At 43.4% G+C, this 19,310-nt stretch overlaps 1 protein-coding gene across 4 annotated transcripts in view; it reads left to right on the top strand.

The window, feature by feature from the left end:
- LOC123762231 (cytochrome P450 3A41) overlaps window positions 1-19,310 on the top strand; it is a 44,394-nt gene that overhangs the window by 13,338 nt on the left and 11,746 nt on the right. For 2 of the 4 annotated variants that reach the window (XM_045748604.2, XM_045748603.2), the window contains exons 2-3: window positions 4,247-4,430; window positions 14,996-15,848. In XM_045748604.2, coding sequence (XP_045604560.1) covers window positions 4,251-4,430; window positions 14,996-15,848 — 1,033 coding nt within the window. In that variant the 5' untranslated portion in view covers window positions 4,247-4,250. Of the gene's footprint in view, window positions 1-4,246; window positions 4,431-10,736; window positions 11,607-12,193; window positions 12,302-14,995; window positions 15,849-19,310 lie in introns of those variants that run through there. The other 2 variants (XM_045748606.2, XM_045748605.2) reach the window with 2 other exon arrangements.

Genomic DNA, 19,310 nt, shown 5'->3' with positions numbered 1-19,310 from the left:
TTTTTGCCCGCCAGCTGCAAAAATCGCATAGTTTCTGGCCGCTAGCGGCGAAAATCGCACGATTTTTTGCCGCTAGCGGCGAAATTCGCACGATTCTTGGCCGCTTGCGGCAAAAATCGCCCCATTTTTGGCCGCTAGCGGCGAAAATAGCCCCTTTTTTTGCCGCTAGCGGCGAAAATCGGTCGATTTTTGGCAGGTAGCGGCGAAATTCGTGCAATTTTTGCCCGCCAGCTGCAAAAATCGCATGGTTTCTGGCCGCTAGCGTCGAAAATAACGCGGTTTTCGGCCGTTAGCAGCAAAAATCGCCCGATTTTTGGCCGCTAGCAGCGTAAATCGCGATTTTTGCCCGCCAGCTGCAAAAATCGCATGGTTTTTGGCCGCTAGGGGCAAAAATCGCCTGATTTTTGGCCGCTAGCGGCGAAAATCGCACGGTTTTTGGCCGCTAGCGGCGAAAATCGCGCTATTTTTGGCCGGTAGCGGCGAAAATCGCGATTTTTGCCCGCCAGCTGCGAAAATCGCATGGTTTTTGGCCGCTAGCGGCGAAAATCGCGCGGTTTTTGGCCAGTAGCGGCAAAAATCGCGCTATTTTTGGCCGCCAGCTGCAAAAATCGCATGTTTTCTGGCCGCTAGCGTCGAAAATAGCGCGGTTTTCGGCCGTTAGCGGCAAAAATCGCCCGATTCTTGGCCGCTAGCGGCGAAAATCACATGGTTTTGGGCCGCTAGCGGCGAAAATCGCGCGGTTTTTGGCCGGTAGCGGCGAAAATCGCGCTATTTTTGCCCGCCAGCTGCAAAATTCGCATAGTTTCAAGCCGCTAGCGGCGAAAATCGCACGATTTTTGGCCGTTAAGGCGAAATTCGCACGATTTTTGGCTGCTAGCGGCGAAAATCGCCCCATTTTTGGCCGTTAGCAGCGAAAATAGCCCTTTTTTTGGCCGCTAGCGGCCAAAAACCGTGCGATTTTGGCAGGTAGCGGCGAAGTTCGCATGGTTTTTGGCCGCTAGCGGCGAAAATCGCGCGGTTTTTTGCCGGTAGCGGCGAGAATCGCGCTATTTTTGCCCGCCAGCTGCAAAAATCACATAGTTTCTAGCCGCTAGTGGCGAAAATCGCACGATTTTTGGCCGTTAAGGCGAAATTCGCACGATTTTTGGCCGCTAGCGGCGAAATTCGCACGATTTTTGGCCGCTAGCGGCGAAAATCGCACGGTTTTTGGCCGCTAGCGGCGAAAATCGCGCTGTTTTTGGCCGGTAGCGGCGAAAATCGCGATTTTTGCCCGCCAGCTGCGAAAATCGCATGGTTTTGGCCGCTTGCGACAAAAATCGCCCCATTTTTGGCCGCTAGCGGCGAAAATAGCCCCTTTTTTTGCCGCTAGCGGCGAAAATCGGTCGATTTTTGGCAGGTAGCGGCGAAATTCGTGCAATTTTTGCCCGCCAGCTGCAAAAATCGCATGGTTTCTGGCCGCTAGCGTCGAAAATAACGCGGTTTTCGGCCGTTAGCAGCAAAAATCGCCCGATTTTTGGCCGCTAGCAGCGTAAATCGCGATTTTTGCCCGCCAGCTGCAAAAATCGCATGGTTTTTGGCCGCTAGGGGCAAAAATCGCCCGATTTTTGGCCGCTAGCGGCGAAAATCGCACGGTTTTTGGCCGCTAGCGGCGAAAATCGCGCTATTTTTGGCCGGTAGCGGCGAAAATCGCGATTTTTGCCCGCCAGCTGCGAAAATCGCATGGTTTTTGGCCGCTAGCGGCGAAAATCGCGCGGTTTTTGGCCAGTAGCGGCAAAAATCGCGCTATTTTTGGCCGCCAGCTGCAAAAATCGCATGTTTTCTGGCCGCTAGCGTCGAAAATAGCGCGGTTTTCGGCCGTTAGCGGCAAAAATCGCCCGATTTTTGGCCGCTAGCGGCGAAAATCACATGGTTTTGGGCCGCTAGCGGCGAAAATCGCGCGGTTTTTGGCCGGTAGCGGCGAAAATCGCGCTATTTTTGCCCGCCAGCTGCAAAAATCGCATAGTTTCAAGCCGCTAGCGGCGAAAATCGCACGATTTTTGGCCGTTAAGGCGAAATTCGCACGATTTTTGGCTGCTAGCGGCGAAAATCGCCCCATTTTTGGCCGTTAGCAGCGAAAATAGCCCTTTTTTTGGCCGCTAGCGGCCAAAAACCGTGCGATTTTGGCAGGTAGCGGCGAAATTCGCATGGTTTTTGGCCGCTAGCGGCGAAAATCGCGCGGTTTTTTGCCTGTAGCGGCGAGAATCGCGCTATTTTTGCCCGCCAGCTGCAAAAATCACATAGTTTCTAGCCGCTAGCGGCGAAAATCGTACGATTTTTGGCCGTTAAGGCGAAGTTCGCACGATTTTTGGCCGCTAGCGGCGAAATTCGCACGATTTTTGGCCGCTAGCGGCGAAAATCGCACGGTTTTTGGCCGCTAGCGGCGAAAATCGCGCTGTTTTTGGCCGGTAGCGGCGAAAATCGCGATTTTTGCCCGCCAGCTGCGAAAATCGCATGGTTTTGGCCGCTAGCGGCAAAAATCGCCCGATTTTTGGCCGCTAGCGGCAAAAATCGCCCGATTTTTGGCCGCTAGCGGCGAAAATCGCGCGGTTTTTGGCCGGTAGCTGCGAAAATCGCGCTATTTTTGCCCGCTAACGGCGAAAATCGCGCGGTTTTTGGCCGGTAGCGGCGAAAATCGCGCTATTTTTGCCCGCCAGCTGCAAAAATCGCATAGTTTCTGGCCGCTAGCGGCGAAAATCGCACGATTTTTGGCAGCTAGCGGCGAAATTCGCATGATTTTTGGCCGCTAGCGGCGAAATTTGCACGATTCTTGGCCGCTTGCGGCAAAAATCGCCCCATTTTTGGCCGCTAGCGGCGAAAATAGCCCCTTTTTTTGCCGCTAGCGGCGAAAATCGGTCGATTTTTGGCAGGTAGCGGCGAAATTCGTGCAATTTTTGCCCGCCAGCTGCAAAAATCGCATGGTTTCTAGCCGCTAGCGTCGAAAATAACGCGGTTTTCGGCCGTTAGCAGCAAAAATCGCCCGATTTTTGGCCGCTAGCAGCGTAAATCGCGATTTTTGCCCGCCAGCTGCGAAAATCGCATGGTTTTTGGCCGCTAGCGGCAAAAATCGCCCGATTTTTGGCCGCTAGCGGCGAAAATCGCGCTATTTTTGGCCGGTAGCGGCGAAAATCGCGATTTTTGCCCGCCAGCTGCGAAAAATCGCATGGTTTTTGGTCGCTAGCGGCAAAAATCGCTCGGTTTTTGGCCGGTAGCGGCGAAAATCGCGCTATTTTTGCCCGCCAGCTGCATAAATCGCACAGTTTCTGGCCGCTAGCGGCGAAAATCGCACGATTTTTGACCGCTAGCGGCGAAATTCGCACAATTTTTGGCCGCTAGCGGCGAAATTTGCACGATTTTTGGCCGCTAGCCGCGAAAATCGCACGGTTTTTGGCCGCTAGCTGCGAAAATCGCGCTATTTTTGGCCGGTAGCGGCAAAAATTGCGATTTTTGCCCGCCAGCTGCGAAAATCGCATGGTTTTTGGCCGCTAGCGGCGAAAATCGCACGGTTTTTTGCCGGTAGCGGCGAAAATCGCGCTATTTTTGCCCGCCTGCTGCATAAATCGCATAGTTTCTTGCCGCTAGCGGCGAAAATCGCACGATTTTTGGCCGCTAGCTACGAAATTTGCACGATTCTTGGCCGCTTGCGGCGAAAATCGCCCCATTTTTGGCCGCTAGCGGCGAAAATAGCCCCTTTTTTTGTCGCTAGCGGCGAAAATCGGTCGATTTTTGGCAGGTAGCGGCGAAATTCGCGCAACTTTTGCCCGCCAGCTGCAAAAATCGCATGGTTTCTGGCCGCTAGCGTCGAAAATAGCGCGGTTTTCGGCCGTTAGCAGCAAAAATCGTCCGATCTTTCATGGCCGCTAGCGGCGTAAATCGCGATTTTTGCCCGCCAGCTGCGAAAATCGCATGGTTTTTGGCCGCTAGCGGCAAAAATCGCCCGATTTTTGGCCGCTAGCGGTTAATTGCTTCAAACGAGACGGGTTTAATTGTCTAACTTACTAATTAATAGCCGTACTTTGCTAACTACTATTTATCCCAGACACGGACTAACATGTGCTATTGGTTATGTGTATCTTCTTCACGTTTGTGATACACTTCTTGTTATCAGCATTTTGTTTTTTACATATTGTAATCTGTCGAGTTTCTTTGTGGAGAGTGTGGTCCTCTTGCCTCCTATCTCGTATGTGTAATTACTCATTTTATTCTGCAGGATAATGATTGGTGCGTTGTTGTTGTTTGTGGCGGTAGTGGTGTTAGCGGCGCTGGCCGTGTCCCGCCGGCGCCACAGCTACTGGTCCAGTCTTGGGGTGCCTACGCCGCCCTACCTTCCGTTCATCGGCCACATGCACAAGCAGTTATCCATGTCACAGAGACGATGGATGTATTTTAACGAGGTAAGGACTCACTAGCAGTATGCTTCCTAAAAATTCCCCAATGAATCTGAATAAAAATTGGGCTATGTAGCACTATCAAAGGTACAGGATATTCAAGAGGCGCTAAATATCACTAAGGATGTCAATACGAGAACAAAAGCGCATATGGGAAACGATATCAAAGGTATCTGATTCACCTAGGATTCTATCGAGGGACAAGTGAATTCCCCTGCAAGGATTAATGTTCAGCAAGGCCAGGCTGGGAAGAACTTGAGGTATCGCCAGTAAGGGTTTTTATCACACATGATAGCTTGTGAACTTATGGTACTTGACTCGTAGTCTGATAAGGTGCACTTGAACACATACTCAATCTATACATAAACAAATGTATCCCACAGTGTGCAGCCGTCCGTCCAACGTTCAGTGTTGGATGGCTATACTGACACTTCTCTCAGATTAAGTACAGATATGAGGGAATTTGCTGTCATTGTTCATTTACTATAATTATATATAGATATATATGATAACTGTATATATATTATATTATATTATATATATATAATTATATAATATATATATATATATATATATATAATATATATATATATATATATATATATATAATATATATATATATATATATATATAATATATATATATATATATATAATATATATATATATATATATATATATATATATATATATAATATAATATATATATATATATATATATATATATATATATATATATATATATATATAATATAATATATATATATATATATAAAACCAGAAAAACGGCCAGCCTACTCATGAGAAACTCTCCAGACACAAAGCAGAACGCTTTAAAAGAGACCAACGTCGTCTATGCCTTCAAATGCCCACTTGGGGACTGTAAGCTCCAAAAAACCCAGTATATAGGCAAGACAACAACATCTCTTTCTAGGCGTTTAACGATGCATAAGCAACAGGGCTCCATTAAGGAACATATAATCTCTTCCCACAACCAAACCATCGCCAGAGAAATCCTAGTAAACAACACAGAAATCATCGATAGATACAGCGATAGCAGACGGCTTGACGTTTGCGAGGCACTGCACATTAAGAAGTCAACACCAGCAATCAACAGCCAATTAATGCACAACTATATTCTACCCACCTCAAGACTCTGCTCCAATATAGAAGCATCAAGAAATATGGACCAATAGGCTTTCTACAATCACTTCCATTTCAATATCCATTGTTTTGTGTTCTGTCTTGTGTTGATGAAATTAATACCCTATTAAATACCACCTCACCCCATCCACCTCACTCAAATGTAGATATAAACAAATCGGAGATATGTAAGTTCTATTCAGTTGTGTATGTGTAAAGTCTTTGAAAATGTAATAAGTTTTATGAAACGCGCTCAAGTGTCGCGTCAGACTAGAAATAAAAATGAATTTTGGAGAATTGATTTTTGAATTACCTCCAACAGTGAAAAGAAATGTACGAAAGATTGAGAAAATTTGTGTTAGAATTATTAATCTTAGTTTTTCGGTCATATTTAATAATATATGTCTACAGGAAAGACTACTACCAAAATATACTAATATATATTATATATATATATATATATATATATGTATATATGTATATATATATATATATATATATATATATATATATATATATATATATATATATATATATATATATATTGGTATATTTTGGTAGCAGTCTTTCCTGTAGACATATATTATTAAATATGACCGAAAAAGTAAGATTAATAATTCTAACACGAATTTTCTCAATATTTCTTATGTTTCTTTACACTGTCAGTGGTAATTGAAAAATCAATTCTCCAAAATTCATTTTTATTTCTAGTCTGACGCGACACTTGAAAGCGTTTCGTAATAACTTATTACATTTTCAAAGACTTTAGTTTACTCACACACAACTATAACCTGCAAACACTAAAAAGAGTTCTTACTATGCTATAATTCAAACGGCTTTTCATTTTATATACCTGCATTTGGGTGAGGTGATATGTTACAACAGTTTTGGATGAGGTGAAAACAAACTATCAACACAAGATAAAACACGAAATATTGGGTAATATTGGGTAAATTTAAAGGGGAAGAATGGAAGTAAATGCAAAGGGCCTATTGGCCCATATTTCTTGATGCTTCTATATTGGTGCGGAGTCTTGAAGTGAGTAGAATATAGTTGTGCATTAATTGGCTGTTGATTGCTGGTGTTGACTTCTTAATGTGTAGTGCCTCGCAGATATCAAGCCGCCTACTATCACTGTATCTATCGATGATTTCCTTGTTTTTTGTTAAGACTTCTCTGGTGATGGTCTGGTTGTGGGAAGAGATTATATGCTCCTTAATGGAGACCTGTTGCTTATGCATCGTTAATCGCCTGGAAAGAGATGTTGTTGTCTTGCCTATATACTGAGTTCTTTGAGGCTTACAGTCCCCAAGTGGGCATTTGAAGGCATAGACGACATTGGTCTCTTTTAAAGCATTCTGCTTTGTGTCTGGAGAGTTTCTCATGAGTAGGTTGGCCGTTTTCTTGGTTTTATAGTAAAGGACCAATAGGCCCTTTGCATTTACTTTCATTCTTCCCCTTTAAATTTACCCAATATTACCCAATATTTCGTGTTCTATCTTGTGTTGATAGTTTGTTTTCACCTCATCCAACACTGTTGTAACATATCACCTCACCCAAATACAGGTATATATAATGAAAAGCCGTTTGAATTATAGCATAGTAAGAACTCTGTTTAGTGTTTGCAGGTTATAGTTGTGTGTGATGTTACGGTGCCCTCTCCTATTTCTTTCGTTTGCCTGCTTTAAGAGTCATATCAGCTCTCCCTACTGATTCTCTGAGGTTCAGGGAGTCTAATGATATATGTGGCGACCAGACCGGCGGCCGGTTAAGGGAGAAAGTTACATTATAAGTTGTAAGGGGAAATTGGCGCCCTGATATAAAATGAAAGAGTATCCCCTACTGCAGATATGACGTTTTGGAAGGGACACTAACCGATCGCGGATTGGCCGACTTAGGTCGCGGGTGACCAATCAGAGCTCGCCATGACGTCACCGAGTGCCCCGGGCGACGCCAACGTCAGAGTTGACCTGACCTTGGAAGCGAGAGGACGCACCTCGGTCAGCTCTCAAGGATTAGAGGCTCTACAAGCCTTTCTTAGTGGATTAGTGCTGGCTATCGCAGCCCATCTGATGTATTGGAGACCCCGCGCTTCTGGGAAGCAAAAAGGAACCAAGTTTATTGAGCGAAAGAGTGCCAAACTTGGAAAATACTCGGCGATGACGGACGTTGAGGGCCTGGAAAGGTGTGGCGGGCAAGCCTAGCTGTGACCGGGTCACATCCACTGAGGGTTTTGGAAGGACGACACCGTGCCTAGAACAAGGAGCAACGCCTTGTGGAAGGGGCGAGTGTGGGAAAATAGTGATTAGCTCAGCGCCCATCGATGAACCAGGATTGGGGTAGCTGAATCTCAGGGATTGGAACGGCGACGATGCGAAGGCTCCACGACACCTGAGGACCTGTGGAACGTTCCTGGATCGTCATGGATCGACTCAGAAAACGTGGGAACCTCACTCCATCAAGGGACAGGCGTCGTGAGCCAGGAATGTAAGGTAGATCATTTTCCCTCCCATTACCCCTTGTGTGAGTAGGCTAGTTAGGCCACAATATTTACTTATGTATGTGGCAATAGGACATTAATACTTTAGTAGTAGAATAGGCTGCAAGGCAGCTTGTGTCCAGGACTGTCAGAGGGGACAGTGTGTATGGATGGCAGGACAGTGAAGAAGAGGCGCCGACGTGGTGAAGAGGCCCTCCTGTGAGAGTGTGTGAGACTCCTGTCTTTCTGCCCAGTTGGAGGAGTGTTGGAGGTCGTGGAAGAAGAGGCTGACGATCTCCAGACTTATTATCCTTATTTTCATATTCATGTATTACTTGTGATTGTATGTGTGATCATGTAATTTGCATCAGTAAATTCACACTTTTATCATTGTGTTTAAGTGTGCCTCTATTTATAATATTTCTCTATGAGCATACACGAAAGTTATCATAGTACCACCTAGGGAACACTACGTTCTCTATAGAAGTTCTTATTGCCTGGAGAGTGGTAAAGACAGCACGGACCTATATAAAAGTGTACCCTTAGCCATCCGATCAGTATCAGTGCCTGAATGGTGGCAACTAGTAACGTGGTGGCTAGAGAGAGGTAAAGCCACACAGACCTTCCTGGGAGAGTACCCTTAAAAGAGATGGTAATTTCGGAGTATTTATACACACCAAAGACCACCATCTCTCAAGAGCACTAGAGCAAGTGAGGGGTCATTTTTACGTTTTTCATCAAGTCCCTGTTAATATGGGAGAACACTGTGTCTATGCTTGATGCACAACTCTCCTAAACAGTGGGTTAAAGGTGTACCTGTTATGCCAGTTGCTGGAAGGCTTTTGTGCTGGCTAGGGTTCGAGTCTCCTGGTGGGAAAGTGTTCTAAAGTTGTATAACTTCACTCTCGTGTTTAGGAGAGTTGTGCATCAAGCATAGACACAGTGTTCTCCCATATTAACAGGGACTTGATGAAAAACGTAAAAATGTACCCTCACTTGCTCTAGTGCTCTTGGGAGATGGTGGTCTTTGGTGTGTATAAATACTCCGAAATTACCATCTCTTTTAAGGGTCTGAGCAGGTGGTGCAGTGGGTTAAAGGCGTACCTGTTATGCCAGTTGCTGGAAGGCTTCTGTGCTGGCTAGGGTTCGAGTCTCCTGGTGGGAAAGTGTTCTAAAGTTGTGTGTGTGTATATATATATATATATATATATATATATATATATATATATATATATATATATATATATATATATATATATATATGTCGTACCTAGTAGCCAGAACGCACTTCTCTGCCTACTATGCAAGGCTCGATTTGCCTAATAAGCCAAGTTTTCATGAATTAATTGTTTTTCGACTACGTAACCTACCTAACCTAACCTAACCTAACTTTTTCGGCTACCTAACCTAACCTAACCTATAAAGATAGGTTAGGTTAGGTTAGGTAGGGTTGGTTAGGTTCGGTCATATATCTACGTTAATTTTAACTCCAATAAAAAAAATTGACCTCATACATAATGAAATGGGTAGCTTTATCATTTCATAAGAAAAAAATTAGAGAAAATATATTAATTCAGGAAAACTTGGCTTATTAGGCAAATCGGGCCTTGCATAGTAGGCTGAGAAGTGCGTTCTGGCTACTAGGTACGACATATATATATATATATATATATATATATATATATATATATATATATATAATGATTTAATATATTCTTGAAATAATAATGATTTAAATCTCCAATGATTTAAATTTATAATAAAAATACTGCGTGATATATATATATATATATATATATATATATATATATATATATATATATATATATATATATTATGGAAGGGAGTACCACCTCTAGCTGGAAGAAGGGGGACCCATAGCCTCGGAGGAAACCACGCATAACGCATTAGAGGGAATGTTTAGATCCCCTCCAATACAGTTTCTGTGTGCTTTTCTCCTACCACCCCCTTCCTTTTTTATTTTTTGTGCTTTATTATGCATTTGATGGTTACAAGATATATATATATATATATATATATATATATATATATATATATATATATATATATATATATATATATATATATATATATATATATAATTAGTCATCTTAATGCCTTTCTGCACATCTGTTATTTATGGCCTCATGATTCTTGCCTCTGGTATGGGCCCCTTTACTTCTTGGATGGTCTATCCCTGAGCTGTTAGACGAATGTGCCGTGCTGACGGGCCTAGTGCAGGCGGCTCCCCCCACCATGTTGGTAGTGCTGCTTGCCCACCAGCCCAGGGGGCGGACCTCCCACACCTCCGCCCGAGGGAGGCGTACTCAGGCAACTACATATTGGCCTATGTATAGTTTATTTATCTACGTGAGGGATTACACTTCCTAGCGGTTCAGCAACATTCTGTTCTATTGTTTCGTATCGTCAAGTTTTCCTACAGGTTTCTGTACAGGCCTATTCTGGAACAACAAGGATTTCAAAGCGCCCCCGGACTGCCATTACTGGACTAACCAGGCGCCTTGCCTTGCCGGAGTAGCTCGGACCGCCATTGTTGGCCTAACTAGTTGTCCTGCCTGCCGGTGTAGCCCGGACTGCCATTGCAGGCTTAGCCAGGCGCTCCTTGGCTGCCGGTGTAATTGTCCCACCCATATATTAATTCCCAGCTTAGAAGAGTCATATCTCTGTAGCCTAAGTATTCTCTGATGTTCAGGGAACATTTTCATGTGTGGGAAAGCGTGGAGCATGATTAAGCTGGCTGTAAAATGGCCAGCTAAGTTTGATAATGCAGGGGGCTTATACCTTTTGGGGGCACAAGACGGTGCCGAGCCATCCTGTTTCCCGCCAAGACGTCGTGACACTTCCCGGCACCTGATTGGCCAGGTGAAGTCACGTGCCGGAAGTGACCAATGACGAGAGCCCCCCGCCGGTGTGACGTCATGAGGCAGAGGGCTCCCGGGGCTGCTGGCGCCTGGGCAGGAAGAGTACGTCACGAGCCGTCATAGAGGGAAGACACGCTTGGTTGAGACGTGCTCAGATCTCTCTAGAAAGATCTAGAGAGCTCTTACCAGTAGATTTAAGCTTCGCTTCGATTCTGCAGACAGTCTGAGAAGCCATCCAACTTCAGTGGAGTGCCCAGAAGCAAGAACGGGCCGGATTAGAGAGTCAAGAGCTCTATCAAGAGTCTGCAGTAGAGGTAACGTTGGGCTGGTGACGTCTGGGACGCCCAGAGGACCAGTATTCCACATCAAGTGAAAAGCTATGGCCGGGCCAAGTCTACTGGCAGTGAGGCGAGGGGAAGCTGTGCTGGACTGTGAGGTGTCGACAGTGCCAGTGAGAGTGAGGACGACGACGGAGGTATCTGTTTCCAGTACCCCGGAGAATAGGAGGATTAAGGCAATACCTATTGAGTGTCAGTACGGTGAAGACGCGTTACCACGAGGACAACATAAGGAAACTGTGTGTGTGGGACCTGTTCATCAGAAGACCAGGAGGCAGGACCAGGAACCTCAACATCCCTCAACAGAGGACGAGTCAACTTCGTGGTTGGAGTGAAATAAGGTAGATAATTGTCCCTCCCTTTACCCCTTTTGATCTAGGCGAGCTAGAGTATTTTATGTGTTGTGAACATTTCTACTCATCATTTTATTGTCTTAAGTGACAGAATATTAGGCCAGGAGCCAAAAGCTCATTTAGGCATGAGTTGGTGTGTGTGAGCATTAAGGCGGGGATGTTAGTGATCCTAGAGGTGGTACCTGGTGTGCAAAGAGCCAGCAACGAACTCTGAAGCGCCCAGCTGATCGCATCGCTAGAGGCGTGGGAAAGTCACGACGTGCTGACAGTTAGGGGTATCAGCTGATCATGTTGCCAGAGGCGCGAGGTTTGTGCCCGCCGCCTGACGGGTGGACCCAGTCAGCTGACCGTGTTGCCAGAAGCCGCGCCGGAAGGAGTGTTGCCGCCAGCGGACAATATCCCCCTTTTGACATTTCTTTATACAATTATATGTGTATATATTCTTTTGCTTCAGTAAACTTTTAAACTAACTGATGAGTTTAAGTGAGCCTCCATTCTCTAGGGCTATATATTTATGAAACCATTAGTGACACCTTGTACTGCACGTGATATTGCATCCTTGATTAAGATAACCATTAAGACCACTGACGTGTTGCTGGGACCCGAGTATAAACACCCAGCTGGCGACCTGAGTAGACCAGATATCCAAGAGAGCGTTCCAGTGTCAGGACGGGCAGGTTTAGGTGAGTGATTCATAGGAGGCTTGAACCTCCCCACTCGCTAGAGGTGCATAAGGCCCTTGGCCGACTGGGGGAGCCCAAGGGCGAGCAGTGGCGCCTGGTACTGAGGGTCTAAGACCCGTGGGACGACCCCAACCACAGGTTGGAAGGGGGTGAACCCTGACAATTGCCACTGTGGCTTAACCAGGTGCCCTTGCTTGCCAGTGTAGCGCAGATTGCCCTGCAGGCTTAACCGTGCGCTCCTTGCCTGTCGATGTAGTCCGGATCGCCACTGTTGACCGGTATAGTCCGGCCTGCTGGCTTCTTCAGGACACTCTCTGGCCAACGTCAACACCAGCCACGTAGTCGACCCTGGGGAGTCGGCCTCTGTGCAGACGGGTTCCTCCTCCCACACCCGTCTTAGGGCCAGCCTTGGGGCGGCTGAACTCTGTGAGGGTGGGCTCCAACGACAGCCACGGGATAGACCCTGGGGAGTAGGCTTCGGTGCAGCAGGCCCTTGTATAAAAATACTACATCCAAAAGGCTGAGCAGCTGCTTATTACTCTATGCGAATGAGGACATGCCCCCCTGACTATATGAAGTGACTTCATCGAGACGACCCAGCCCTCCCCCGACTGCCTGAGCATACATTATAGGGAGTGGTGACCACCACTCCCTACATTTGGATGTGCAACCCCGCCGCAGGTCGCCCACCTCGCGATAACATCAAGCAGCGGTCTTCCCTGCTTATCTGCACTCCAAATTCTGCTACATTGGTCCCATCTCAAGTAAGTAATTATCAAAATAAGGCACCAAACTGGGAAGGCTACGTAGCACCATTAAATGTGCGGGATAATCAGAGGGCGCTAAATATGGCCAAGGATGCCAATACGAGAACAGAAACGCATAAGGCGAACGACATCAAAAGTATCCGAGTCACCAAGAATACTATCGAGAAACAAGTGACCACGGGGGACGATCGGAAAACAAGACAGACGCTCGTCCCGGAAGTCAGGACATTCAACAAGGATATGCACGACCGTAAGAGGGACAATGCAATTAGGACAATAAGGAGCAGGGCGGCGCTCCATCAGGTGACCATGAGTTAAGCGAGTATGGCCAATACGCAACCTCGCCAGGGCCGTTTCCCATCGCCGGTTACGGTGGTAGGAGGATGGCCACGAGGTCCCATCTCAAACGCTGCTTAACTTACACCATCTGTCTCATATGAGCGAATCTGTACAGTTGTGAAATGAAAACCTTTTTCATTTCAGGGAAGCCTGTTTGGTTTTCAATGACTGATTCGGACATTACGGACATGTAAGTAGCCAGACACCAGGTAAGCAGCAATATAGAGCTAAACGGCAACCTGCCTAAGGCGACGTTCACAATAGCCGAGCATTGGAGAAGCACAGCTTACAGCAGCTATGTACAGCAAGTTGTGAACACCTTCCTGCCGTGGGTATGGTGGTGTGCCACCTTTCACTCGTCCTTCAGGATGGAGGTTCCGCGCCAGCTGGCGGTTTGGGGTATTTCGCCGGAACCCCCATTGCACCCTAGCGTTGGTGCTAACACTATGTATCGGGTAACTGGTTAATTGCCTACATTATCCTTCTTATCCCTAGTTACTGTTATTCATCTTGGCCTTTGCCTCTAGTTCACTAATAGAAATTGGTTACATGCTTTTTTATCTATCAGTTAACTCATATACATTCATTATGTCACTTAAATGCACTTCTGACTATAGCTCAGGTTAACTATAACTTTGTTAACTTCTGTAACTAATTGACTACTTATAAGTTAACTAAGTTATAAACTGCTTAACCCTAGGTTATTATAGCTATACTTATAGTGACTTACATCCTGTGTTAAATATACAACATCGTATTGTGTAAATGAATTACTCAGTTGAATTGAGTGACTGAATTCCTCATGAGTTATTATTTGTAACTAGGATATAGACTACTACTGTGACTATAGCTTAGTTAACTTCCGTGCTATAGTTATCTTATAAGTAAACCAAGTTATAAAACTAAATACATATAAATTGTACATACTTGTGTATACTGTCCCTTGAATTACAAAGTATAATTCTTTAATTTAAATAAAGTCCCATACCTCATGAGTTTTACTCAAGGCACAGAAAATTGTAGTTATTTGTTAATATAAAACCTTGCTACAATGTACCTTTTCATCTTACCTGATATGTTAGATTAAGGACCTACCCGAAACACTATGCGTATTAGTGGCTTTGCACGAATGTCAAAATACCAATCTTATGTAATCTCACCAACCCATTGTACCCCGTGTGAAAAAAAATTATTATTATTATGAGTAAGGGGTACATAATAAACTTACCACCGCTGGCAGCCAAACATCATGATAGAGCCCTTAACAGGTGTACGTAAGGTCGTTATTAACGTTTATTCTAAACTTGTAAAACAGGGCCTTTGTCAACACTACAGGACAATTATGGGGTGTATAATAAATTAATTAAACTAAGTATCGTGTCCAGTTCTCTACCCTCAGTTAACTTCAAGGACACCCTAATATCTTTAACCAAGGACAGTAATGGAACATTAAAATTTGTAACGCTTCGTTTATAATTTAACCTTATTTTTATCTACTAGTGTTTTATAAGTTTTAAGAAGTGAGAGAGAGAGGAAGTTTATAATGTGATGCTCGGTTCATTTACGTTATAATTGTTTATCCATACAGGTGTACTACAAGCACGGTGGTGCCACCTTCTGTGGATTGTACGAACTGCTACATCCTGTCATGATGATTGGCGACCCAGACCTTCTCAAACACGTCTTTGTTAAAGACTTTGATCATTTTGTTGACCGTCGTGTAGCTGTGTCAGGAGATGAAACCATTATGAATGAGAAGCTGAGCAATAAGACCGGAGACGAGTGGAAGTCTCTTCGGTCACTCATGTCCCCCATTTTCACATCGGGCAAGATGCGCAGTATGTTTCCTCTCATCTGTAACAAGGCTGATTCTCTCGTTTCCGTTTCTCTTAAGGAATCTGCTCAGAAGCCTTTTATTGATATGAAGCATAACTTTGGGTGCTACACAATAGACACTATTGCTTCCTGTGCCTTTGGCATTGAATCTAATTCTCTTGGGGATGAGGAATCAGAATTTGCTAAGGTTGCAGAATCCTTTTTTAATTTTTCATTTTTAACGATTTTAAAATTTACTGTATTAGCCCTTTTGCCAAGTCTCTATAACGCACTGAGGCTTAACACAGACACTTACCAAATTAAATTCTTTCAAAGTGTGGTAGAAAAGACCTTAGCAGCCAGGAAGGCAGGTCCCCATCACCGCAGGGGAGACTTCCTCGACCTTCTCCTGGAAGCGCAAGCTGACCATCTATCCGCCACCCACAGTCATTCCACCACAAACAAAAGCAACTTCTCTGCTACTGACAACCACAATGGTCTCACTGCTACTGGCAATCACAATGGTCTCACCGCTACTGACAACCACAATGGTCTCACTGCTACTGGCAACCACAATGGTCTCACTGCCACTGACAACCAGCATTTCATCACCAAATCTAAACAAGGTTAGTGTTGAAACATTTGATGTTTACTGTATAGCTTGTATATAAGGAAGAAATATGCTGTAGTAAGAAGATTATGATAAAAGTGCTGCATAAAGTATGATTGAAAAAGGCACATATCCGGGTTATTTTTGTATTATGCACAATATAGTAAGTAATTACCAAAAGAAAGTGCCAAGCCGGGGAGACTGAATCAAAGTCGCAGGATTCTTAAAAGGTGCTGATACCACTATGGGTGCGTCAAATCCGTAATCAAAACCCAGATGCGATTCATCAGTGCATCGTTAGAGATGGCATGATTAAAGTGAGAAAGACTTCAGAAGGTAAAATGTTTACAATTGCTAATGAGGATAACCTCAACACTTTCCTCTCCCAATGTGGTTTGTCTCACCTTATTATCCCTCTCAATAAGTCAACATAATTAACCCCCCTTGTCACCTAGTGCGGGCTTGGTATCCAAAGTCTCTTTGTTACACTTTTTTAAATTGAATTTTAATTTAATTTTTATTAGTCATTTATTGGACTTAATTAATTGAGTGCATTAATATTTCTTTAGTTCTTATTAATTATAGGATCATAACTAAACTATTTATAGTTAATAATCATTAGATTAAATTTGCTTATGTTTATTATTCAACTTTTTACTTTGCTTTCATTTATTACCTAGGTTGCCTAGGTCGCCATACACCCTTACTCCATTGTACCCCTTGCTTTGCCTGTGTCTCAAAATGCAAATTATTACTTACAGTGTACCTGAGAGTACTTGTAAGCAATCTACCTCATTTTTCTTTTTTGCTCATTTTGTGTTTGTCTTGTATAGTCTTGTTTATATTTTTATTTTTCCCCCCTTTTATATCAAAATTTTATTCTGTAATTGCCATTCTTGTCTTGTTTTCCTACAACCAGCCTTTTTATGCAAACAAGTATAGACCCAGAACTAAACCTCTTATCCACTATCTATGACAATCATCACTTTAATGATCAAAATTGCAAATATTTTACAGCACATGATGTAAACAATGTATTAATTAACACATAATCACAATATCTCTGTAATTAACTTGAATGTAAGATCTCTAAGCAAACACTTCGATGATGTTAGTGCCTTGATTGAAACTATTAACAACAAATTCTCTTTTATAATACTTACTGAAACGTGGTTAAAAGAGGATACTACTCAACTCTTTAACATACTCTTTAACATGCCAAACTACTCAGCAATTCACAACTGTCGACCAATTCAGAGAGGTGGCGGTACTGCTCTTTACTACCACCAAGAACTAACATGCTTACTAGAGACTACTGTGGGGAGTATATTTTTGCCAGTTTCAGAGTCAAGGGTGCCGAGTCTGTCCTGACTGTGGGTGCAATCTATAGAATTCCTAACACTGATGTGTCCGAATTCAACTCTAACCTTAGAAATCTAATACTAGATAACAGACTGAACAAAAACCATCTAATTATTGCAGGGGACTTTAATACTGACCTCTGCGAGCCTGAAAACCCTACTGCTGCCAGCTTCCTCAACTATATGAATTCCTGCTTCCTCATACCCTTAATCACTAGACCTACTAGAATCACTGATAGTACTGCCACGACTCTTTATCACATCAGGATCAACATAACCTCTCCCCTTACTTCAGGAATAATCATCGATAGCACTACAGACCATTACCCCACATTTCTCCTAACATTAACAAACCATCTCTAAGAGACAAGGGAGATAAGCTTTAGGCTGCACAATGAAACTGCCATAGGCAATTTTATAGCTGCTGCTGCTAATGTCAACTGGGAGTCCGAATTAGGTAACATAGCATCAACCTAGCAGTGCAATCTTTTCTTCAAAAAACTCTCAGCCTTTATAACACCCACTGTCCTATGCTAACGAAACAAGTCACAACCAAAAGGCTAAACAATCCTTGGCTTACAAAGGGAATACTTAAATCCATTAATAAAAAACATGACCTTGAGAAGAAGTGTAGGTTAGGAATCGTCTCCAAAGAATTTTCAAATAATTACTCGTTATTGCTATCTAAAATAATTAGAAGAGCCAAAACTAAATACTACGATGATAAATTTACCCAAACAAAGGGCAACATTAAGAAAACATGGAGCGCAATTTCACAAATATTGGGATCAAAGAAGATTTTAAATAACAAACCAATACTCCTGTCCAATAACGATGGTCAACTTACAGCCTCTGATACTGCTATTGAGTTCAATAGGTTCTTCTCTTCCATTGGGTCATCCTTTGCAAATGATATTCCATCTTCCAGTACTAATATTCAGGACTATCTTACAGGTAACTATCCACAGTCTCTGTATCTAAAGCCTACAAATTCCACTGATGTTAATGAGATAATCCTTTCCCTTAAAACCAAGTCTAGTGCCCTTGAGGAGATACCAACTTTAATTTACAAAAAAAACTCCAGATCTTTAGCCCCTGCTATTGCATTGCTCTTCAACAAGTCATTTGAACTCCAAATCTTTCCAGATATTCTAAAAAAAGCGAGAGTAACCCCTGTCCACAAATATGGTGATCTCACTGATGTTAACAACTACAGACCTATATCAATCCTGCCAAACTTGTCAAAAATATATGAAAAATTAATCTACAAGTAGTTTTACTCTTATCAAGCCAAACACAATATACTTAGCTCTTGTCAATATGGCTTCAGACCATATTAACACATTACGGCACACACACTAGGGAGCACAGGTGGAAATTGAGTGTCCAAATAAGCCACAGAGACGTTAGAAAATATTTTTTCAGTGTCAGAGTGATTGACAAGTGGAATGCATTAGGAAGTGATGTAGTGGAGGTTGACTCCATACACAGCTTCAAGTAATTACCTAAGTGTAATTACCTAAGTGTAGTTACAGGATGAGAGCTACGCTCGTGGTGTCCCGTCTTCCCAGCACTCTTTGTCATATAACGCTTTGAAACTACTGACGGTCTTGGCCTCCACCACCTTCTCACTTAACTTGTTCCAACCGTCTACCACTCTATTTGCGAAGGTGAATTTTCTTATATTTCTTCGGCATCTGTGTTTAGCTAGTTTAAATCTATGGCCTCTTGTTCTTGAAGTTCCAGGTCTCAGGAAGTCTTCCCTGTCGATTTTATCAATTCCTGTTACTATTTTGTACGTAGTGATCATATCACCTCTTTTTCTTCTGTCTTCTAGTTTTGGCATATTTAATGCTTCTAACCTCTCCTCGTAGCTCTTGCCCTTCAGTTCTGGGAGCCACTTAGTAGCATGTCTTTGCACCTTTTCCAGTTTGTTGATGTGCTTCTTAAGATATGGGCACCACACAACAGCTGCATATTCTAGCTTTGGCCTAACAAAAGTCATGAACAATTTCTTTAGTATATCGCCATCCATGTATTTAAATGCAATTCTGAAGTTAGAAAGCATTGCATAGGCTCCTTGCACAATATTCTTAATGTGGTCCTCAGGTGATAGT

Source organism: Procambarus clarkii, chromosome 2 (assembly GCF_040958095.1).
Source record: "Procambarus clarkii isolate CNS0578487 chromosome 2, FALCON_Pclarkii_2.0, whole genome shotgun sequence".
NCBI classification, from domain to species: Eukaryota; Metazoa; Arthropoda; class Malacostraca; order Decapoda; family Cambaridae; genus Procambarus; species Procambarus clarkii.
This window is presented reverse-complemented; position numbering and strand designations above follow the sequence as displayed.